Genomic DNA, 23,288 nt, shown 5'->3' on the forward strand with positions numbered 1-23,288 from the left:
CCCCTATGGTGCCCACTCCCATTTCTCGGCGTGAAGCAAGCTCACCCCAACGCTCCAGAATGAACCAAAATCCAAGTAACAGTTGGGGAAAGTGTGGGGGTCAGAGCAACGTGTGGGGGCTGAGACGCAGCGAGAACAGAAGAGAGGTGCCCCATCCCCTTAGAAGCTATTCACACTGCCTTGTCCCCGCACCTGGCCTCTCTGACGCCGACCCATCCATTCATAAGCATTTATTGAGTGCTGCCTGGCTGGCCAGAGCTGGGGGGGCAGGGCCAGGGTGACTCAAGGCCACCTCCTCCTTCATGGGGGGCTCTTTAAGCGGCGCTCCCAGGCCCTGCTCTCTTAGCCAGGCCTCCGGGACCCAGGGGCAGGCCCTTGCAAGCTGGATCTCCCCTAAAATACATCTTCCACCGAGCTTGGGTGCCCCTACGCAGTGGAAGGCAGCATCGCCATCCTCACTGCACCGGTCTCCTAGGCAGAAGTGGAGGGACAGCAGGCAGAGGGCGAAGGTCCAGAAGACTTCCCGGCACCTTTGGAACCTGGATTTTAAGCAGAGGGGAGAAGGGGGAAAATGACAAGGGTCTGATTCAAAGCTCCCAAAAGTCCTGGTTCAAACTTCAGGGCTGCTGAGGCTCTGGCGCCACCTGGGGGCTGCTCCTGGGATAGCACCCCTGTGCCCGCTGGACCAGGACAGCCCCGGGTGGGACCCAGAGCAGGACACAAAGCCCAGAAAACTCCCACTCCAGCTGGCTGTGCTGCCCCCTTGCGGCCGCAGGGCTCTGAGACCCCAGATCTGTTGCACCTGGAATGTTACAGGCGAGGCCGGCCTTTCCGCCAGAACTGTGGTGAGCGCTGCCTCCCCCCACCCCCAAACCTGGGGGGTTTCCTATTCCCTCCCACTGAAAAGGGGAAGAGCAGCCGACTCCGAGCCCATCATTTCTATGTACCCTCAGCCTCCCCCACCTCCCGGCTGGACTCGCTGAATCCCACTCTCCTCCTAGAGATCCATCTTTGAACATCCGTTCCCTGCACAGCTTCTGGGGGGAAGGGTGCAACAGTCCCGCCCCGTCACCCCCCCCCCAGGAGCTCACACTAACAGGAGAGGCTGTATCCACACAGGGCACCCAAATGGGCAGCAGTATGGCCCAGTTGGACCCACTCTTCTGCGAAGGAGATTAAAGTTGCTACAATGATTTCTGTTCTCAAACCCGAGGCCTCTCCCTCCCGTCTGCAGGAATGACGGTGTGGAGCGCGGCCTGGCTGGGCCCTGGCCTTCGCACCTGGCCGGGGGCAGCTTAGACACGCAGGCGCTCAGGGCCCACCCAGACCTGCAGAAGTGGAATCGGCATTCAATGACTGAGACAGGGTGACCCGGGGCGTGAGCCAGGCAGTGTGCGGAGGGCCAGTGTAGACCTCAGGGAGGCTTCAGCCAAAGCTCTCGGGAACCTGGGCCCCAGCCGCCCCACCACACTGATCCACACACGACCTGGCGTTTCCGTGGGTGCTGGGCCCCTCTCCCTCCCGGCCGCCCCAACACCTCTGCCTGGAGGACTGGCCTCCGCCCTGCCTTCCAGCACCCTCAAACCCGTCCCAACACTCCAGCCGGTCTACCACAGTTCTGCCAGCATGCAGACCTGGTCTCGCCCCTCCCGTGGCTCCCTAGTACCCACGTCCAAGGTCTATAGGCTGCCATGCTGTCCCCCACGTCTGACACTTCCTGCACTGTACGTGCACGCGCATCCCGTCCCGGAGACACTGAACACGAAGTTCCTGAACGAGCTCCGGAGCCGGGGCCACACCTCTCAGCAGCCCATCAAACTGAATTAGACCTGCAAAAGTCACTTCCCCCAGGAAGCCCTCCTGGACCCCTTCATCTGGATCCAGGTGCTTCCTCTAGACTCTCTCACTCAGCACTGTGAAATGCCGCTCCCCCGTCTACATGTTCCCAACCGCTGACCCAGCCCAGCACTCGCTGACCCAGCCCAGCACTCGCCCAGAACAGACCCCCTAGCTATTTGACAAAAGAGCGCACAAAGGAGGACCGTGAAGAAGCTGGGGTTCAGAGAGGCTGAAAACTTCTCTCAGGCCACCCAGCCCCTAAGTGCCACGCACCGGAGCCCCTGCTGCACCTGCCTGCAGATCCCACTACCGGTCCCCACAGCCTCCCCGACAGGTCACCCCCCCCCACCCCGCCGGTAAAGAAGGGATTTCCCCCACAGGCCCAAAGAGGGAGCGAGCTTGCCCAAGGCCACCCGGGAACCCCAGCCCCAGCTTACTCACATCGGGCAACGCTTCTAGAATACTGTTGTAAGTTTCCGACACATATAAACTCCCCCACCCCTCTAACGTGGGTACTGGGGTTCATCCCACTTCATAGAGGCCCCACGGGACTCAGCCACAAGCCTGGGGCAGCCCCCTCCACAGTGGATCTCCCCAGCCACCTGCGCAGGCTGCCGCCGCCGCTGCTCCCCCTGGGGCCGCTGCTCCTCCTGGGGCCGCCGCTGCCGCTGCTGCTGCTGCTCCTCCTCGGCGATGTCCTGGGTCCTGCATCCTTGCCCTGTCAGGCCGGGACACCCGCTTGCCAGCAGAGTTGCGGGTGGTATAGCTGTAGACGGAGGTGTAGCCCTGGCCGGTGAGCGGGCAGAAACGGCGGGTGTGGGCGCGCTCGCGCGTGGCACCGCACTGAGGGCACACGTAGTCCCGGAGGATGGGGCACAGCACCTGGCCCGCCTCGTCCTTGAGCACGTGGGACTGGTAGATGGCGCGGGACTCGCCGTTGTGTTTGCAGAAAGAGCACAGGCGTTCTGGAGCTGCCGAAGGTTCCGGGCTGGGCCTCTGAGCCCCTGCCTCCGGGGCAGGCTGTGGCTGGGGGTCCAGCCTGGTCTCGGGCTCCTCTTCCTCACGCAGAGCCCCGACCAGGCGTGCCAAACCCAGGTAATCTGTCCACAGGTCGAAGGTTCCCATAGCTGGGCAATGTGTGTGCCAGGCAGAGGGGCAGAGAGAGGAGGCCCGGCCAGCCCCGCACGCACGCCTCCTTCGGCCCCTTCCTCTTGGGTCCTCCCTTCCCTTCTCTGGAGCCTCGGAGTCTGGGCTGTTCAGTTCCCTCCTTATACCTCCAAGGGAGTGTGAAAGGGGAGGAGCAGAGCATGGGAGGTTCCCTATTGTCACAGGGGGGCTTGCTGCCCTCCCCCATGCTCCCCCATAAAGGCACCTGCCAGCCGATCCATGGTCTCCTGGTGGGCTGGGGGCCGTGGGGGGTGGGTAACAGGATCACAGGCTGCAGGGGGCACCCACAGTTGGGAGCCACACCCCCCCAGAGGGCATTGGGAGGGCTACCCCTGCCTACCCTTTCTCAGAGGAGGCCAGTGAGGCCTGCCACTCCTGCTCCACAGGGAGATTGGGGGGAGGTGGAAGCCTCACCCCAAAGACAAGCATTGAGGTAGTCAGTAACTTAGTAACTTGTGTCTTCCTTCCCCTGGGTGGGGAAGGGACCAGGCGCCCCGGGCTCTTCCCAGAAGGAGGGGGAGCTGCTGATGCTCCAATAGTCTCGAAGGGGGGATGGTGCCTGGTTCAAGGGGAAGGCGGAGGATCAGGACCCCCAGCTCAGGAGGCCCTTGGGGAGCTTTCACACACAGTACTTCAGATGAACCCCTTTGATGGATGAACACCCTGAGGTACGCACTGCTTCACAAAGACCACACAAAAGCCAGTCTCCCCCATCAGGTTTCCATAGCCCCTAGGGCTACCTGCTGGCCCTGGGGTGGACAGGAGGGGAGTAAAGCTGGGAGGGGGGGGCGGGCGGAGCAGAGGCACAGGTTGAGCTAATGGCCAGCACCTCGATCCCCACTCCCTCAATGATACCCCCAATAGTTATCCAGGTGGGGCAGAGACGGCAGATGAAGAGGGATCGGCCGGCACCAAGGTGCTAAGTGGGCAACGAAGGGTAAAGCAGAGGTCTGCAGGTGCCGGGCCCAGAACCTAGGCCCAGAAAGGAGACTCTGCTGCCTCCCCCCCCCCGCCCCCGCATTCATTGGTTGACTGAGGTTTTCGGGTGCCTCCCAACCCCCACCCCTATTTATTCCCCAAATCTGGCCCGTGTCCATAAGGATCCCAGATGCCAGCCCTCCCCAGGGGGTGAGAGGCTGAGGTCAGGGCATCGCGTGAGTGGGTCGTGTCCCCCAATCCATTGCCCTCCGGCTGTGTCTGGCCCAGCCACAGTGACATTCATCCCTCGGTGGGTCTGGCCTCCGTACTCACAACCCACCGACAACAATGAATGTTGATTGTGACCTTCGCAGTGGCCTAAAGGAGGGGAAGCTCAGGTTGGATCTGGGAGCTGCCCTGCCCCCCAGATATGGAAGGTAGGGGTCCTCATGGGTGGATGGCAGTTCCAGGCCTCGGGGTCCACTCAACGGTCGATGGTTTGCCTGAGCTGCCCAAACTCACCGACAGGTTGAATGTTCCCCCAAACCCTTGGCAACTTCTCCGGGGGGTGGGGGGCAGGACTGGACGGTGGGGTGGGGGCAGGGAACCAGATAGCGTCGGGGAGGAGAGACGGGAGGGAGTGAGGGACCTATTAACTCGGTAATTCAGCAAGCAGGCCCTGGAAAAAGCACAAAATAAATATAAATAATAACTGTAGACATTTACGAAGGCTTAGCTACATAGATGTAGCAATACTGGGGGGTGGGCGTGTTTCTCGACGTATTTACTCAGATCATTCTCAAAACAGCCCCAGAAGGTGCAGAGGACTGTGATCCGTCAGTCTGGGAATCTGAGGCCAGAGGGCACTCCCGAGAGGCAGAGGAGGGATTCCTAGTGGCCCCAAGACGTCTGGCTGCCAGGCGGTTATTGCCCCAGGACACCGATGAAACAGAGATAAACAAGTCATTTTAATACAATGTAATACCTTCTGTGAGCTTCGCCCTGTTCAGGCAGGATTGCTGATGAATCACAACAACCCCCAGGGGTTGTTCCCCTTTGCAAATGCGGGGCCAGAGGAGGGGCCACGTGGTCCAGGGACAGGGGAGAAGCCAGACGACTAGAGGGGACACCCAGTGGCCAGCTGCAGGGTCTCAAGACATCTGAATTCAGGCCCCTTTGGGGTTAGCAACCATGCACACAACGACACAGCGGGGCCCCCTTGATGTGGGGGTACAGGGTCGCTCGCTCACCCCTGGCCTTCAAAATAGGCGTCAAACCCTTGCTCAGATTCCCAACTACACCAAGAGATGCTGCCTCCTCCCCATTCTCGGTCTCTCCTCCAGGGGCCTGCAGATTTGAGCTCCCGCCCCCCAAAGCTTCCCCCACACACACAGTCAGTCTCAGGAAAAGCCACCTCCATCAGGGGTCTGGGGAGGGGCCTTCAAATTTCCAGTCCCTTCTCAGTTTACTGGGAAGTATTGAGGGGGTCAGGGATCCCAAGTGTGCTGAGCTTAAGTGGATCCCAAAACGCCCCTTGGCGAAGGCAGGCCGAGCCAGCACAACTCTCCAAGCTGGGTCCCTGGGATCCCCACGCAGAGCCGGCCCCCAGAGACCTGCCGGCCGACCCAGGCCCCTCCCTAAAACCTGCCTCAGAAAGCCCACTGTCCTCTGCCCAGTTCCCGGGACCTGTCCTCTAAAGCCCACCCCCAAACTCAGCCCTCCTAAAACCACCCTCAAAGCCCATCTTCAAAAAGCCCAGCTTCCCTAAGCCCTGCCTCCAGCCCCCACCCTCGGAACCCACCCCTTCTGGCACCCCGTTATTCCAGCTTTAGCGGTACCCAGGCCACTGAGGCCCAACCCTCAGGTCCCGCCTCTAAAATCAGCCTGTCTGGACCCCGAGGACCCTGTCCCTACAGCGTCCCCAAGGCCACCCTCTTTAAGCCCGCCCCCCTTAAGTTCTGCCCCTCTAGGACCTGTCCCCACATAGGAAGCTCTGGGAGGGGATCCCCGAAACACTCGCTCCTGTGAAATTCCCCTGCTTCATGAAGCCTCTGCCCTAGAGCCCACATTCTTGCCCTTGGGCCTGGGGGGGGGGGGGAAGGGGAGGGTCCAGTCACGTTCCCACACCTGTCCCGAGTTCAGAGTAGGGAGCCCTCCCCCACCGGGCACCCGTCAAATCTGGCCAAAAGGGCCCCATTTAGGCGATGGGGTGAGGGCTTCCTTTTACCAGGCTCAGGGTATCTAGGCCCTTCTGAGTGAGCCATGTGGGTCTCCTGCAGTGAAGATCAAAGTCCTACAGAGCAGAATGCCTAAAACTCCGGGGGAGAAGGGTGGTTTGGGAAGGCAAGTTGATAATAATCATGCTTTACCTACATCGCTCTATTATTAGGATACCCATTTCATCAATGAGGATGGTGAGGCTCTCAGAGTTTGGAACAGAATTCACCCAGGTTCCTCAGAAGCTCTGTTTGTGGGGACCATGGACCTACAATGGGGGTGGGGCGTCATCGGGCCTAAGGTACTGGCCCCATGGGTAGGGAGAAACCTCAAGACACCCTTTTCCTTCTGTGTCTCCTCTCTGACTTGATTCCTTGAGGGCTGTGACCTTGACCTACCAGGGAGGGAAGTCCCTAAAGGAGCGGTCCCCCAGACAAGTTACGACCACCAGAGGGTGCCTGGTCTGGAGGGTCAGGGCCGGTAGGAAGGAGGGGTTTCCAGCCAAAGGCAAGGCTGAGAGGAAACCCAAAGCCCCTACACGCCCTATGGGGGAGGGGCGGCCCTGGGTCCGGCTGTCTCCCTTTGTCTATGGTGGTCAGTGCAGCCTTCTGCCCTTGCCCTTGGGGTCTGACTGGGCCCCTCACGGGCCAGTACTTGGCTGGCTCTCCTGCTCCGCGTGTGCTCCTGTCTGTTGCTGTCTCGGTCTGCCCGTGTGTGTCGGCCTCTTTACATCTGATCTCTGTCCGCCTGTCCCCTCCATGTCGGGGGCTGGCCCTTGGTGAGGATTGGCCCCTGCTCTGTCTGCATGTCACTCTCTGGACTGGGGGCGCTTGGGGAGGTGAGAGAGGGGAAGCTGACTTCTTCCCATCAAGCGTCCTATAGCTTTCTGGAGGGCCAACTGGGTTTCCTGACTTTTTTCTTTTTTTTTAGAGAGAGAGAGAGAGCTTGCACAGGGGAGAAGGGCAGAGGGAGAAAGAAATAATCTTAAGCAGGTTCTACACCAAGCACAGAGCCCGACGCAGGGCTCCATCTGACAACCTTGGGATCATGACCTGAGCTGAAATCACGGGTCAGATGCTCAGGGGCCACTGGTGGGCTCAGTCGGTTGGTTGAGCGTCCGACTTTGGCTCAGGTCACGATCTCACAGTTCATGAGTTCAAGCCCCCTGTCTGGCTCTGTGCTGACAGCTCGGAGCCTGGAGCCTGCTTCAGATTGTGTCTTCCTCCTCTCTCTCTCTCTCTGCCCCTCCCCCACTCATACTCCATCTCGCGCTTTCAAAAATAAATAAGACGTTAAAAAAAAAAAAAAGACACCCAATGGACTGATGGACTGAGCCACCCAGATGTCCCCCGATCTGACTTTGAAACCCAGCAGAGTGGAGATGGGGAGCTGTTTCCTACCCCCCTGCCCCCAATCCCAGGCCCTGGTGCCAGGAGGGGGTGCTCTGCAGGGCCATTTTAGCCCTCATTCTGCCTCTTCCTGTTCCTTAGCCCTTAGGACAGCACCTCCCCCCTCCCCACATCCCAGCTGGGAAGATCAGTCTAGGCAGGGGGGTGGGAGTGATGGTGATGCTATGTCTATGACCTCTAGGTTCCCACCTGCCCTCCCCATGGCTTCCTCTCCACCTGCTTGGCCTTTCACGCAGGCTCCTCAGCCAAGGGGCGCGTCTGTCCCACCTAGACCTGGGGGCAGCAAGTGGGCTGGGACCCCGGGCTTCTGTCCCAACGCTACCAGATATGGGGCTGGCGATGGAGCAGGCGGGAAGGGTCCAGATTCTCCAGGGCTGGAGTTGGGGTGGGGGAAGGGCCTAGGACAGGTAGATGGGAAATTCAGACGCTTCCGCGGAGGTTCACGGTGCAGGGTGACCCTGGGTCCGGGTCAGGGTGGGCTCCGCCTGCCAAAGCGCAGGCAGCAGCGACCGATGGGCCTGTAACCGGGGGTCTGCAGTGGGCCTGGGCTCCTAGCTACTCCATTGGGCTATTTTGGGGGGTTCTGTGGGTGTCTGTATATCCAGGTGGGCGTGTGCTATAGTGGGTGCCCGACTCTGTGCCAGTGGTGTCTCCGTTGGCACGTGTCGGCACTCCCGTGGGCTTCTGTTTGTGTGTGGATGTCAGGGTGCCTGTGGGTGTGTGTCGGGTTAATTGTGAGTAATTGCAGGTCGATGTGTGAGCCAGTGTGGGTGGGTGTCTGTCGTCTGTCAGTGTCGCTGTGGGTGACTGTAGTCTGTGTGTCATCTGACGACGGTGCCCTCCCATCCCCCCACCCCCACTAAAAAAGCAGCTCCAGGAGGACAGGGGCTTTGATCTCTTGCATCCCCACTGCTAGAGCAGCGCCCGGTACATAACAGATGCTCAGTAAACAAGTGCTGGCTTCACATCCAACAGGGGACTGTAGATTTCTGCTTGTCCCTAATGTCATTTTCCTGTGGGTCTGTGGGCCACCGCGCATGTGTAATTCTGTCTGTGTGCTGGTGTTATTGTACGTGTCCAGGTGAATGATCAAGGGTTAGGCTAGGGGACTGTAGGTATAGGTACTGCTCAAGCGTTCATGTCCCCGTTTGTGGGTGACACTGTCATGGGTCTATGAGTTCAGTTTTCCCATGGGCAACTGTGTGGCCTCACGTGCCGCTGTTATGGGGACCTGTATGTGTGTGTATCACCTGACATCAGCGTCCGCACCGGCTTGTACCCTCTGTGTACGTGTCCAGTCGCCTGGGCGGCTGCAGACCCTTGCTCAGGCCGGCACGTGGATGTCCACAGTGTGTACGTGCATCTGCTGCAGTTCTTACAGGCAGTGGTACCTACCTGTACCTGCGGTTGGGGGGGTGGAGACTTCATATCCCTGTGGTGGTCACGGTCACCCCGGGTGACCCGTGCAAAGCTGAGCATCCCGGTGTGTGCGTCCGTGCGTGCAGCGGAGAACTCCATGTCCGCCCACGTTGTATGCGAGGCTGCGTCTACACCGCAGCCACTGTCGGTGGCGGCTGCATTTTTCAGGGTCAAGGTTCTCCAGCTGTCAGCTCCGCACGTCCTCCTCCTAGTGGGTGAGGTGTGTGCCCACGTGGCAATGTTATTGTGAGTGACTGTGTGCGCAGGGGTGCGTGTGACCGTTCCCGCAGGTGATGGGAGTAACAATGGGGATGATGTATGTTCACGTATAAAGTGCAGATTGGGGGACTTCATCAGGGGTTTGGGACTATCTGACTGTGGCTGACTATCTGACTATCTGACCGACCGTTCGTGGATCTAAGAATAGTCCGGGGCGCTGGGGATGGCTGGGAGAGGACATGGGGGACGCTTCTCAGCTCCTATCAGCCAATGAGGGGTGTTCATTCCCCTCACCCTCAGCCCCAGCAAGCCCTCCAGGGCGAAGTCCCTGTGAAATGGGTCCTGTCGCTTTAAAAGGGCTCCCCAGCAGTGGGATCCTGGGCCATTTTTCCCTTCTATGGTCAGTTTTGGAGGGCGTGTTCCTGTTAGTAAACCTTGGCCCCAGTAAATACCCTGCAGCAGCCGCCGCCGGTAATGACAGGCCGGCGGGGAGCCCGCGGAGGGCGCCAGGGCTCCTACAGGCGGCGCCGCTGCAGCCCCAGGGCCGCGGCCACAGCCAGGCCCTAGCGGGGCCCCCCCCCCTGCATCGCGCCTGGATCAGTCTCCGCAGGGCCCGCGCAGGCCCGCGCGCCCGTGAACTTGGCCGGGGCCGCCTTCCCGAACGCGCACGCCGGACCGGAGCCTCTCCGGCCCGGGATACATGAGGCCCCCACCCGCTCTGCGCCCCCAAGAACAAAGCTCGCCATCGCCCTGCCCCGGGGCCTCCCAGCGGTCAGGGGTCGGGCGGCCAAGGCACCGCTGCCGCTACGCCCCCCATCGTGCGTCCCCGCCCCGCGGGGGCATCTCGGCCTGCCCTCCCCCTCGGCGGCCCAGCCTCGGGGACTTGAAGGCCTGTCCTCTTTACGGGGGCTGGTCTTCCCGCTCCCCTTCTGGGGAAGGCGAGACGCAGAGATGCCGCCGGGGCCTCCCCGCCCCCCCGCCTTCTCCAGCTCCGCAACAATGGAGGGCCGGGCTGCAGAGGCCAGGGCGCCGGCCCCCGGGCCGCGAGCAGGTGCGCGAGGGGGCCGCAGCCGGGTGCCGCCGCCGCCCCGCCCCGCCGCGCCCCCTCCCCGCGGGCGGCGCCCCCGCCCGCCTGGCGCCCGCGCTCACCTCGTTTCGGGCCGCGGCCGCGTTGCCCCTCTTCTCTTCAAACCCGCCCGGAAAAGCCCCCTGAACCGAGGCGCCTGCACGGGAAATTGCATTTCGGCGGCTCCCGGGCTGGACGGCCCCCCCCTCTCAGGCCGCGGGCCGGGGGAGGGGGCCGCGGGGCTCCGGCGCCGGCTCGAACCCGCGGCCGCCGCCTCCCGCCCGCCCGCTTGTCTGTCTCGGTGACGTGCCCGCGCTCCCCGCCGCCGCCGCCGCCCCCTCCCTCCTCCCCGCGCCTCGCCGGGCGGTGGGTCCGGCGGCGGCCGAGTGTGCCCCGAGGCCTCCCGCCAGGCGCACCGGGACGCACGCGGGGATACCCATGGGGCGTCAGGACGCAGCTCCCGGGGCCCGCGCGGGGGACACGGGGGCGCGAGCGGGCACACGCAGGGACCCAGACGCACGTAGACCTCAAAGGCGCACGGGGAGCACACGCGCACAAAGGCACGCGGACCACAAACACAGGGAAGGGTGTGCAAGGGGTTTCCAGGCACATATACCCGCAGGAGGGAATATCAGGACGTGCAGGGACACTGGGGCACCGGCCACACAAATAGAGAACCCAGGGGGCACACAGACACCTGCAAAATACAGACACATCGCTTCCACAGGACAGGGCTGTTCTCAGCACTGAGAGGAGCCCAGGGGCAAGCACAGGGAATACCAAACGGGCACATACACAGACTCCCCTGGAAGGGACGGCCACAGAACACATGCGCGCTGGCCGGGGAAGATAAGAGCACACACAAGATGCACAGACCTACAGGGATACACACAGAACCAACATGCCCCCCCCCCACCAGGTGCAGTCATGGGAACACCCCGAAACACAACACCCCAGCACACGTGGGTACACACATGGAACAGGAACAAGTCTACAGAGATACGCCAGGCACACGTGGTCTCAGGGGCACCCACAGACACACAAAGTTCACAGACACGCAAATGTCTGCACGAGTCCTCGCGTACAAAGGGCAGAGGCATGCTAGGATTCATAAAACCAACAGGCATACCCACAGAAACTGCCCGGCAGGTCCCCAGGGCACAGGGGACCGTCAGGACACAGGAAATACAGGACCATCTGGGGACTGGCATACCTCTGACCATCTGCCATAGGCACACACACAGGCCACGTACAGAAGGTAGACTTAAAAGTTATACACAGGTCGGGGGTCCCCTCATCTCCTAAGATGCTTACATGGAGCCCCCCAATTCACACACACACACACACACACACACACACACCGGATACACAGGCACACCCAGCAGGAAATGGACATTCGCTGAGGACCCCCTCCAGGGGTCCATACATAGGGACTCCCATATACTCCCCCCCACACACTCACAGTCCCTGTCCGCTGGGGCCCCAGTGGCTGGTGGCTGGCAGACGGAGGTCACTTCCCCTCAGGGCAGACTTTTGGAGCCAGGTGGCCTCCCGTTGGCCAGGGATGAGCTGACAGATTTCTCATTCTGTCTGTTTATTTATCCCCCATCTCAGTCTGACAGGGGGCCCCCCCTCAAGCCCAGACTTTAACCCTTGGTGAGCCATGGCCCTGATCTCCCTGACCATATCCCCCCCCTTCGAGCCCCTCTCCATAGGCCTGCCTGAATTTCCCCTTCACGCGTCCACCTTCCCCACATCCTGGCCCCTTCCTCAGGTCTCCGCCCAGAAAGCCGGGCTCCAGATGGCCCAGGCAGGTGGATGCCCCTAGGATCCCCCAGAGGCTACTAAGGTCCGGATCTACTCTATCCCTAACTCTCCCCCCTCCCCCCAATCGGGGATAATTCCCTGAGAGGGAGGGCATGTAAGGAAGAGGACAGGAGTAAATAGTAATTGGGCCTTCGTGGGTGGGGTCCCCTCCCCTGCCCTTCCCTCCAATAGCTGAAAAGAGGGAGACGATTACTCTGGAAGATATAGCATTCGTCAACTCATTCATGGACAGTCCTCTCAGACTCTTCCCAGCAAGCCAACGAAGTGAATGTTGCACTTTTTACAGAGGGGCCACGGAGGCCCGGAGACGGACTGCCCCTTGCCCAAGGTGGCACAGCCCGGAAGCAGCAGAGCTGGAAGTCTGTGCGAGGCCTGTCTCCATCTCCTTCCCTCCAGGATGGGCCCGAAAAAAGCGCTCCGGGCTCTTCTGCCCGCGGAGCTTCCCGAGGCCACCAGCAGGGGGCAGCAGACGCCAGAGCCCTCCCCTCGGTGAGGGCAGCCTGGAGCTCAGTCCCGGCGCCTCCCTCACCCCCTACCTCTCAGCAGCTGGGACTCCGCCTGCACACACACCCCCTTCCCCAGGCTGGAACCTCCACTGCCGAAATGCAGAGGCCCCAGAAATAAAGAACTCGTCTTAAATGGAACCGACGTCCCCACAAATGCCTCACTCGCACGTGGTCCCTCTTCGTGGCTAACTCTACTCCTTCTTGCTGCAACACGTTCGTTGGGCGGGCAGCCTCCACATTCCTGAAGCGGGTCAGACCAGGAGAGAGGATTCCTGGAGCCCAGTCCAGGGGTCAGCACCCTCCCCCCCCCTTCCTGCCCCCAGAGTCCTCCGAATGTCCCCTGGGGACCAGCACAGGATGGGAGAGGCAGTGGGGGAAGCCCCAGTGCCCCAACCGCCCGGTTCCCCTGGGCGTGGGAACTGCCCTACCCACCCCGAGCCCCAGCCCCCAGCTCCTGGGGCCCCCGCCAGTGCTGACTCATAGGGGACCCAGGGCTGTGACTCAGCAGCGGCTCTTCTTGAACTTCTTGAGAGATTTCCCGCCCCGTGTCACCTTCTGTCCCCTCGGGGGTCTTCTTAGAGACCAGATGGCGTGAGCCACGACAGCTCAGAGCCCCAGCCCCAAGAGGTCCCCAAGTTTGCAGCCGTGGGTCAGCGGGGGTCTTGGGTGGTGGCGGGTGCATGTGGCCAGATGGGTGTGTAGCTTGCACACTCAGGCGTCAGCCACGAAAAGAGCTTGAGAAGGCAAGGCCCCGGCTGTGAGGATGCCTTCCTTTTGCACCCCCCCCCCCCAGCGTCTGGACAGGGACAGTCCGGGGCCAGGACGAGGCGCTGGGTAGGAGCTTGCTCACTGCGACCACAAACCAGCTTCCCCACCCATCTTCTCGGTCTGCGGAAATGGCAGCTCTATCCTTCCAGCCGCTCGGGGTCAAATCCTTTCTTAACAAAATGCAGCCCAGTTCATAAACTCAGTGACCGTCCCTCCTAAATGCATCAGAAGCCCAGGGCCCCCCGCAGGTCACCTCCAGGTCCCCGCAGTCACTAGTTCCCTGCTCTCCTGCCCCAGCTTCACACAGTCAGTCTGTCCGGTCCACCCACAGCAGCCCGAGGGCACCTGGGATCAGCCAAGTTGGGTCGTGTCCCTCCTCTGCTCGGAATTCTCCGCGGCTCCCATTCCGCTCAGCGCACACTCCTCCCCGCAGCCCTGCGCACCCTAGCCTGTCCCATCCCCCCATCCCTGCCCTCACCTCCTCCCTTGCTCGCTCTGCTCTGTGTACAGGGGCCTTCTCACTGTTCCTCAAACCCACCAGGCACAGAGCAGTCTCAGGGCCTTTGCACTGGCCGTTCCCTGTACTGGGGACTCTCTTCCCCTAAATACCCACATGGCTGCCTCCTTCAGGTCTCTCTGCTCAACTATTACCTCCTCGGTGATGCCCTCCCCGCCTGTCTAAAAGCACACCCCCTCGCTTTATCCTGCCCTAATTTTTTCCCTCCATCACCCTGTCACCTTTGACCACACCGTCTGTTTTACCGAGTATCTCATTTCTTGTCTGTCTCCTGTACTCACGTGTCAATGTCAGTTCTTTCAGGACAGGAAGCTTTGTCTTAATCATCGTTGCCGCATCGGAGCAGAGTCTCAGGCAATTTCTGTTGCATCGATGTATTGATAATGACCATGTTCCTGGCGTGCTGGGGAACGACAATAGACGCGGCACCGGCCTGCCCCTGTCTGGTGGGGGGGACAGGTCACATGGCTACCTGATTCTAATGAGTTCTCAGGCCTGAGACCTGGAGGCATGGGGGCCAGCGTGAAGGACGGGGCGCAATCAGGGAAGCCTTCTGGAGGAGGTGGGACCATGCAGTGGCCAGGGAGGAGTTTGGATTTAAGTAAGACGGGAACATCTGGAGGGGGGTTTATTTTTAGTTCAGTTTATTGAGGTATAATTTAGGGAGGGTAAGATTCAGCCTGTATACAATTCTGTGAGTTCTGATAAATAAATATAGCTGTGCAGTCGCTGCCTGGATCCCGAGAAAGCAGAGGCTTTAAGCAAAAATAGGAGCTCATGGGTATCGGGTCACGCACCCCTGCAAAGGGGACAAGGTTGGAAGCACAGGGCTGGCGGGGAGGCCATTGTGGCTGTCTGAGCGGTGACAAGGAACCAAGGAGGTGAATTGGGGGGGCGGAGGGGGCAGGGTGAGTCAGAGACGCCTGTGGGACATCCCGGAGGAGATATTCAGAGAAGGGGTCATCAGAACTCGGTGAGCAGAGCTATGCCTGGTGGGGACAGCGATTGGGGGACATTTTACAGAGAGGACTGAAGAAGAGGAGGGACACCAGGAGAAAGTAGTGTCCCGGGGCCAAGGCAGAAGAGAGCAAAGGTGACAGATTCCACACAGAGATAGAGAGCAGGGATGGCTGAGGAAGTCGGAAGTCGGGTGGGCTGGGCAAGCTGATGTCAGCGGTGTGCCCAGGCGGCTGCTTGAGAAGTAAAAGAGAGGAAGGGCGCCCGGGTGGCTCAGTTAGCTGAGTGTCCCACTTCGGCTCACAGTTGGTGAGTTCGAGCCCCGCTCAGAGCCTGGAGCCTGCTTCGGATGCTGTGTCCCCGGCTCTCTCTGTCTCTCCCCTGCTCGTTGCTCTATCTCTCGAAAATAAATAAACATTAAAAAAAAAAAAAAAAAAGAAGTAAGAGAGAGGGAAGGAAACCAAGGCAGCAAGCAGAAGGTTCTGGCAAACCACAAACACAAGCTGTCACATGTGTAATTCTAAAAACTTTGAGTAGCCATATTTTAAAAAAAAAAGGGAAAAGCAGCAGATGAAATGAATGTTAACCGTGTATTTCATCTATAACCAAATATACATCCAAAACAGTACCATTTCAACATGTAATCAAATAAAAATTATTAAGCAGACGTTTACATTCTTTAAAAAAAAAAAAAAAAGAATCCACACTCGGGGCGCCTGACTGGCTCTGCCCTTGGGGCGGGGAGACTCTTCATCTCCGGTCGTGAGTTCAAGCCCCATGTGGGGTGTAGAGATTATTTAAATAAGTAAAGATGTAGGGGTGCCTGGGTGGCTCAGCTGCTTAAGCATCTGACTCTTGATTTCGGCTCAGGTCATCAGCCCGCGGTTTGTGAGATGGAGTCCCAGGTTAGTCTGCATTTCTCTCTCTCTCGAAATAAATAATCTTTGAAAATAAATACTTAACAGATTTTTAAAAATCCACACTTACAGCACATCTCACTAGCCTCGTGGGACCCAGTGGTAGCCTCCCTGGAAGGCTCAGGTCTAGGCAGGACCTGATTTTGCCCACCAGTGACTCACCTCCCTCACACCTCCCTAATCCCAGCCCTATCAGATCCTGTCTTTATTTAAAATGTTGAGAGGCACCCGGGTGGCTTAGTCGGTTGAGCGTCCAAACTTCGAACTTCGGCTCAGGTCATGATCTCGCACTTCCTGAGTTCAGGGCTCACTGCTGTCAGGGCAGAGATGGCTTCTGATCCTCTGTTCCCTTCTCTCTGTCCCTCTCACACGGACACTCGCTCAAAAATAAACATTAAAGGGGCACCTGGGTGGCTCAGTTGGTTAAGCGTCAGACTTTGGCTCAGGTCATGATCTCCCGGTTTATGAGTTTGAGCCCCGTGTGGGGCTCTGTGCTGACAGCTCGGAGCCTGGAGCCTGGTTCAGATTCTGTCTCTCTCTCTCTCTCTGCCCCTCCCCTGCTCACGTTCTGTCTCTCTCGCTCTTGAAAATAAACAAACAAAGGGGCGCCTGGGTGGCTTAGTCGGTTAAGCGTCCGACTTTCGCTTAGGTCATGATCTCACGGTTCGTGGGTTCGAGCCCCGCGTCGGGCTCTGTGCTGACTGCCAGCTCAGAGCCTGGAGCCTATTTCAGATCTGTATCTCNTGTGCTGACTGCCAGCTCAGAGCCTGGAGCCTATTTCAGTCTGTGACTCCCTCTCTCTCTGTCCCTCCCCTGCTCACGCTGTCTCTCTCTCTCTCTCTCCTAGAAATAAATAAAACATTAAAAAAAAAGAAAAGAAAAGAAAAGAAACATTAAAAAATAATAAATAAACATTAAAAAAAATAATAAAGTGTTGATATTTTCTTCATTGTGGATTTTTCACATTAATCCTGAGTTAAAAAAAAAAAAGAAATTGCGCTCAAGGGGCACCTGGCTGGCTCAGTAGACAAAGCATGTGAGTCCTGATCTTGGGGGTCATGAGTTCAAGCCCCATGTTGGAAGTATGGTTTACTTAAAAGAAAAAAGAAAAAGGTGGGGGGGGGAGACACGGAATCTGAAACAGGCTCTAGGTTCTGAGCTGGCTGTCAGCACAGAGCCCGACGCGGGGCTTGAACCCACAAACTAAGATCATGACCTGAGCCGAAATTAGACTCTTAACCCACCGAGCCACCCAGGCGCCCCTTCCCCCCAAATCGTCTCCTTTAAATAAGTCATTTGTATGGCATGTGAATTTTATCTTAATAAAGCAGTTATAAAAAAAGATTCAGGGACACCTGGGTGGCTCAGTCTGTTGAGCATGTGACTCTTGATCTTGGGCTCATAGGTTCGAGCCCCACGTTGGGTGTAGAGATTCCTTAAAAATAGAATCTTTTTTTTTGTTTTTTTAAGTTTCATCTTGATTACTGAGTGTTTGGGTGTCCCCTGCGAACTGTGGGACCCAACCCTGCCCAGAGCCTCACTCTCAGCCACAGGGCCTTGCTGCTCCCTCCCACACCAGGGCAAGGAGGGAGGCCCGGCAAGAGTGGTGGTAAAGCCAAGGAGAGGAGGCCAGATGTGCACCCCTTTTCCTGCCACGGGCTTCCCTGAGCTGCAGGTTCCCTGGGGGTGGGGGGGATGGCTCTTCCCAGGGTTTTCACAAAGCCTAAGTCCAAGGTACCCTCCCAGCCACGCCTTGCCGGCCTTACCAGACAGCCTGATTCAGTTTGTCCATTCTGTGCATGTGACCCTCTGCTGTCCCCGGAGTGACTCAGGCAGCCTGGAAGCCCCTTCCCTGGGGGGGTGGGGGTGGAAGGGGACCCCCGGCTGCCCACGGTGACTTCACAGCCATGGCGGAAACAGGCTGCTGCCTCCCGGCCGAGGCAGAGCTCCTGGGGGTAGCCCATCAGGGTCTTGGCCCCACATCCCATCCTCCAGAGGGGCTTAAGGACGGGAGGAGGGGGTGGGGAACTCTTCTCAAAGGGCCTTTGTGGGAGCGGCTGGGGGGGAGCTGTGGGGGGGGACCCCGCCCTGTGTGACTCACTCCTCATTGCTGGGCGGTGACTCACGCCCAGGCCCCCCTCTGGCCAGCTTGCAGCAGGTGCTGCCAGCTCCGGCTTGGGGATGGGGGCCTCTGCACCCGCGTTCATACCATCCTACTCCAGGCCTGCGACCCACACCCATTTCCACCGGCACCTGCCTTGCGCTGACCTCCTTGCCCTGCGGGGCGCACACCCCTGAGAAAGCTTCCTACACTTCCTCCCTTCCTTGGTTGGGGGCAGACCCCCTGGTACTGAGAGGTGCCAGCCATTGACTCAGTGTTGATTCACGGATCCTCAAACCACCCGTGCAGTAGGGAATTCTTGCTACCTCCCTTTAGCAGATGGGGAAACTGAGGCTCGGCGTGATTATAGTAAGCGGCCCAAAGAGGAGCTCAAACCGAGTCGGGGCATACCCAAAGTGCTGCTCTCGAGTGTAACTGGGTAGGAGTCCCAGCTGCCTTGGGCACCAGGGCAGGGTTACTGGATCCTGCAACGTGGACTCCATTTTACCCATGAGGAAACTGAGGCAATGAGCACGTGACTAGAGAGGGAGAGGCCAGGATAGGAAGGAACCGGAGAGCTGGGGCCTTGCTCTGCCGCTTCCCCACGGGCCTCGGGCGCCCACCTTGGGGGCCGGGACGCCCCCGCCGCCGGGCCCCTCCAGCCGCCGAGCCGGCAGGAGCCGGGCCGCCCGCCAGGCTGCCGGGCGAGGTGCCCGGCCGCATCACGCCGCTGTGAGTCACCGCGCGCGCCGGCCCCGCCCCCCGCGCTAACAAACAGCGCGTTGCCGGGCAACCGCCGCCGGGGGCCCCGCCCCGTCCGCACTAAAGACCTGGGTTCGAGCCTCCTGTCGGATGAACGCTGGGCGGGCCTTTGGGACCCGCGGCCTTTCTGAAATTAAGGACTCCGATCGGGCCTGTAGTCCTGGTGGGCGCAGAGATGAGGGGGCAAGAGACAGCTGTGGTTCAACGAGGGTCGGGGGACAGAGACTGTGTCACCGCAAGCCGGACCCTCCCCTCGGGTCTGCGGAGGCCGGCACGAGGGTCAGGGAATGGCACGATGTACTTGCTGTGGGGTGAGGAGAGCCCTGAGGAGCTGTGGCCAAGGGGTGGGTCGAAACCATTTTTGTAGAGAGACTTAGGGTGCCTGCCTAGGGTCGGGGAATCAGGAGGGCTGTAGTCGGGGATTTTGGCTTCTCATCCCCACCCCAGCTGCGCCCCTCAAAAGAGCCAACACTTAGTGAGTACATTCTGTGCTCCAACCTGCTCTACACACGTGTGTACCTATGGATATTAACTAATGTTCACAATAGCCCTCTGACAGCTCACAGGTATTATTCCCATTTTACCGATGGGGAAACTGAGGCACAGAGAGGCAAACTTCTTCGCCAGAGGATGGAAAACTCCAAGCTTGAACGCAGACGGGCTGACTTGGGCTCCCCCTCGAGGCAGTGGTCATATCTGGGGAAGTCTGGAGCATAGGTCTGAGCACCAAGTTCCAAGTTCACCTGGTGGGGGGAGGGGAGTGCGGGTGGGACGTTCAAGGGTGTGGTGGGGGCTGCCCACAAGACAGGCCTTGGCCTCCAGAGGCTGTGCCAGGCTCCCCCCCCCCCCAGCCTGCCCGGCGAGTTGAGACCAGGCAGAAGGTTCCCAGGAGCCAGCATCCCTTTATTCCGGTTTCTCAGGACTCCGTCATGGGTACCACCAAGCTGCCCACAAGACCCCTGGGGGGTGGGGGAAAGAGCAGATGCCAGCATCAGAGCAGGCTGGCACATGGGCCTCTCCCTCCACCCTCACCTCATCGGGAAGTGACCGTCTGTCTGGCAAGTGATCACCTTTGCATCATTTAAGAATTTTTTTTTTTTTTTTTAACTCAAACGATTGAATAAATCACTGGGGTGGTTAAGTGCCGAGGCAGAAGAGTAGAGGGTTCCCCTGAGAGTCTAAAGTCAGAAGGTCATGGTGGGAGGGAAGGAAGCCTTCCTGGAAGAGGTAATGCCCTAGGATCTGAAAGAAGCTACCAAGTAAGCAGAGCAAGCAAGACGGCGAGTGGGCAGGTAAGTGTGAAAGGCTGGGGAGTTGGGATCTGACAAGCAGGGCCTGTGGTCAGAAGAGGTGGGGACCCTGGAGGGACTTTTTGCAGAGTGGATGATAGAGGGAAGAGGGAAGACGTGATTGGATTGTCTCTGGAGAAGGGCTGGAAAGGGTAAGGCCAGGAGCGGGGAGGCCAGGGAGGTGTCTGTTGGGAGTATTTTCAGGCCAGAGATGATGGCTGCCAGATTTAGCAAATAAAAACACAGGAGACGCAGTTACATTTGATTTTCAGATAGAGAACAAGTACATTTTTTTTTAAGTACTTTTTTTTAAAGTATAATATGTCCCTAGTATTGCAGGGGACATAACTTATACTGAAACGTGATTCCTTGTTTATCTGAAAATCAGATTTAACAGGGTGTCTTGGGTTTTATCTGGCAAAAGCACTTGAAGCTCTCAAGCCCCAGCGCCCCTCCTCCCCAGGGATGGGGAAAAGACACCAGCTACCAGTACTGAGCCAATGCACTGTGAGATCAATACCATCATCCCATTTTACAGACGGGGAAACGGAGGCTCAGAGACCTTTCGGTAACTAGTCTGTATAGTGAGTGAGTGACCCCCGACTGGAACCCCGGCATGTGGGGGGCAGTCCACCGGCGGGTTAGAGCTGGCATACCCCACCTTCCACGGCCGGGGGGGGGGGGGATGGGGCTTGGACACGAAGGTTCCCCAGGTTTCCGGTGGCCCTGAGGCAACAGAATCCTCGCGCCGGGATCTGTGCCGCCACCCCCCCCAACCCCCGGCGCCCCTCCTCCAGGACACCGAGGCAGTGGGAGGAGCGGGAGGCGGCCTCCGGGGGGCTCCTCTCCCCCGCTGCGGCGCGGCCTCGCCCTCCTCCAGGCCGGGAGGATCCGCCGTCTGCGCCCGCCGGCAGGGGGAGGGGGAGGGTTATTTTTACCTCCCTCCAGGCAGCCGGGGCGACAGGAAGTGAGCGCGCGGCCCGCCAGATGTGGAGAGCCAGGCAGCTGGGAGCAGCCACAGCTGGACTGGCGGCCGGCCGGGGTCGCGGGGGGGGGGGAGGGGGCGGGGTATGCGAAGGAGGGCGGATCCCAGGCCTCAGGTCCCCCCTTTGTTCCCCGCCGCCCTAGCCTCGCGTCCGAGGTCCCGTCTCACCCCCCATCCCCTCCCCACCCCCCGCCCCGCTCAGCTCGGTGGTGGCCTTGCTGTCCCCCATCTGTGCGCCGGTGCCTTCGGTTCTTACAGGCTCTCGGGTCCGGCGGGAGCGGGGGACGCCGCTGCTCCCCAACGTGGGGACCCCCGGGTCCCAGCAGAGTGATGAGGGGGAGATGGCCCCTCGTCGGCCCCGCCTGCCACCGCCATTGTTTACCCGTCGGCTGCCTCCTAGGAAACTTAACCCGCCCGCGGTAATTTTATTTGGGAACTTCGGCCAGTTGCCATAGCAACCCCCAGTGACGTCAGAGGGGCTGGGGCCCGAAATCCCCGGGAAAGGGGGGGGGATGGGATTACGGGGGAGACCCCCAGGAGGGCCCCTCCTTAACCCTGCGCCTTCCAGGTCCCAGTCCGAGGGGAGAGGGCAGCCAGATGTGACACCTCTTGGGCGCCCCCATTCTGGCGCGGTGCCAAGCGAGGGTGGCAGGGCCAGGTCCTGATGTCATCCGGTGCGGGGTGGGTGGTGAGTCAGTCCTCGGGTGGGGGCTGGGCCAGGCCTAGGGGCTATTCCTGTCTGACTCACCCCTCCAGTGCCCCTGAGCGGCACCCAGACGCTGCCCTAGGGACTTCAGGCGCCAGACTGGGGGGTCCCCTCAGATCCCTGGGGCCTCTGCTTCTCTGGGCCCTAGAGATCCCCAGTGCTCTCACACGGGCCCGGGGTGGCTGAATGGAGGGGTCCGTGGCAGTGAACTGGGGACACCTCATAACGTCCTTCCCCTGGAACCGGCCAGGGAGGGGGCAGGTGGTGGGATCCCTATTCAGTCCACAACACAGCCTGTCACTGGGGCGATGGGAGGCAGGGGCCCTGACTGGCACTGAGGAGCACACGCGCGCGCCAGGGGGGCTGGGCTGGGAGGAGCCACCCTAACCACAGTGACGTGGGACTTCCTCGGCAGGGCCTGTTTGATGTCTGTGTGTGCAGCGTTGTCATGGGGCCCGGCAGGCGGCCCTGCGTGTGAGCCGGGGTGACCTCCGGGGCGGCTGGGTCTGTCAGGGGTCCCTTGACCCAGCACCCCTGTCCCAGGCCCACATGGCTGCGAGTACCTGGCACACCTACGTGCACTCGCTTCTCCAACTTTGACCCCACCCCGGGCTCCGGCCTGGGGAGATTTCTTGTGTCATCTCAGAGCCTTGTAATAACTGCAGACTGCATGTTTTCAACATAAGGAAACTGAGGTTCAGAGAGGTGTGATCACTTAGCCAGCGATATTCAGGTAGAAAGTTGGGGAGCAAAGGTTTGAAATGGAGTTCTTCTTCTACTCTGCTCCCCTCCTCCCTCCATCGCACTGGTCTCCTCACTGTTTCTCAAACATCCCAGGCATGTTCTGGCCTCGGGACCTTTGCACTGGCTGTTCCCTCCACCTTGAACTTTTCCTCCAGAGGCCCGCACAGCTCCTCCCTCACCTCCTAAAAGCCTTTGTTCCAGTGTCATCTTCTCTTCAGGCAACCTTTCCCGACCTGGCCCCCACCCCCTCAGCCCTCATCTCCTTTTTCCCCTTCTCTTCTCCCTTGGTACTGATCACCCAACACACAACAACATGTCTTTATACCCATCTATCTGGTTTTGTGTGTGTTTTCCCTACAGATGTCAGCCCCATGAGGGCAGAGATTTTTTTCTGGCTTGTTCTCTGCTGTGGTCCCCAGTGCCCAGAACAGTGCCTGGGACACAGCAGGCACTCAGGCAACGAAGAATGAACAGATGGGCGTGTGTGTGCCCTGTGCCACTTGACCCCTTAATCTGACCTCACCCTGGCCCCGGCCCCGTATCCCTCCCCGTCGTGACAAAGGATCGGTTGGCCAGTTTGGAGAACTCCTATCCCTGGTGGCTGCTGCCCCTGGGTAAACTGGCCGGCTCAGGACCAGGGCATGTGAGGCACACATCGGAGGATCCAGAGGGTGAGGGGGTGGCACCGGAGGTCCCCCCAAGCTGAGGGATGCTTGGTGAGATGGGTGGTCTGGGGTTATACGGGGCCTTGGCACAGATATCCCTGGAGGACTGCATGGAGGAGGCGTTTCTCCTAAATGTGTGCCCCGTTGGACTAATGACAGGAGAGAGGGATAGTTCTGGATGGGAGGCCCGGCTCTGGGGTCTGAAGGAAGTATTCTGGAGGGCCAGCGTGGAGGAGGGGCGGTTGTAATTTGTTGTGATTTGGTCACTTTCTATTTGGTCTGTTTCTGAA

At 59.6% G+C, this 23,288-nt stretch overlaps 1 protein-coding gene and 1 long non-coding RNA gene across 4 annotated transcripts; both read right to left on the reverse strand.

Annotated features, from left to right (window-relative positions):
- Positions 1-233: 233 nt before the first annotated feature.
- Positions 234-15,135, reverse strand: NANOS3 (nanos C2HC-type zinc finger 3). Of its 2 annotated transcripts, none has more exons than XR_005531745.1 (2): positions 14,154-15,135; positions 234-539 (listed from the first exon to the last, which is right to left on the reverse strand). XR_005531745.1 is itself a non-coding variant. In XM_039252240.1 (2 exons), the coding sequence occupies exons 1-2, from the start codon at positions 2,962-2,964 to the stop codon at positions 472-474; spliced, it is 591 nt and encodes a 196-aa protein (XP_039108171.1). In that variant the 5' UTR covers positions 2,965-3,840; the 3' UTR covers positions 234-471. The 2 variants fall into 2 exon arrangements, 1 of the variants encoding a protein (XP_039108171.1); XM_039252240.1 differs by lacking the exon at positions 14,154-15,135 and adding an exon at positions 2,442-3,840.
- A 64-nt stretch (positions 15,136-15,199) lies between these two features.
- Positions 15,200-21,266, reverse strand: LOC120245273. Of its 2 annotated transcripts, XR_005531746.1 has the most exons (6): positions 21,140-21,266; positions 19,194-19,352; positions 18,678-18,769; positions 18,259-18,332; positions 17,513-18,023; positions 15,200-15,226 (listed from the first exon to the last, which is right to left on the reverse strand). It is a non-coding gene; the product is annotated as an uncharacterized LOC120245273 (long non-coding RNA). The 2 variants fall into 2 exon arrangements; XR_005531747.1 differs by lacking the exon at positions 15,200-15,226 and having other exon boundaries at positions 17,207-18,023.
- Positions 21,267-23,288: the final 2,022 nt, after the last annotated feature.

Source organism: Hyaena hyaena, unplaced genomic scaffold (genome assembly GCF_003009895.1).
Source record: "Hyaena hyaena isolate Hyena2069 unplaced genomic scaffold, ASM300989v1 scaffold_414, whole genome shotgun sequence".
NCBI classification, from domain to species: Eukaryota; Metazoa; Chordata; class Mammalia; order Carnivora; family Hyaenidae; genus Hyaena; species Hyaena hyaena.

Excerpts from the sequence above, each read along its gene's own strand:
- NANOS3 (XM_039252240.1), bottom strand. The coding sequence starts at position 2,964 with ATGGGAACCTTCGACCTGTGGACAGATTACCTGGGTTTGGCACGCCTG. Across the intron at positions 540-2,441 it reads GGCGGCGGCAGCCTGCGCAG|GTTCCAAAGGTGCCGGGAAG; the intron begins GTGGCTGGGGAG and ends CTTAAAATCCAG.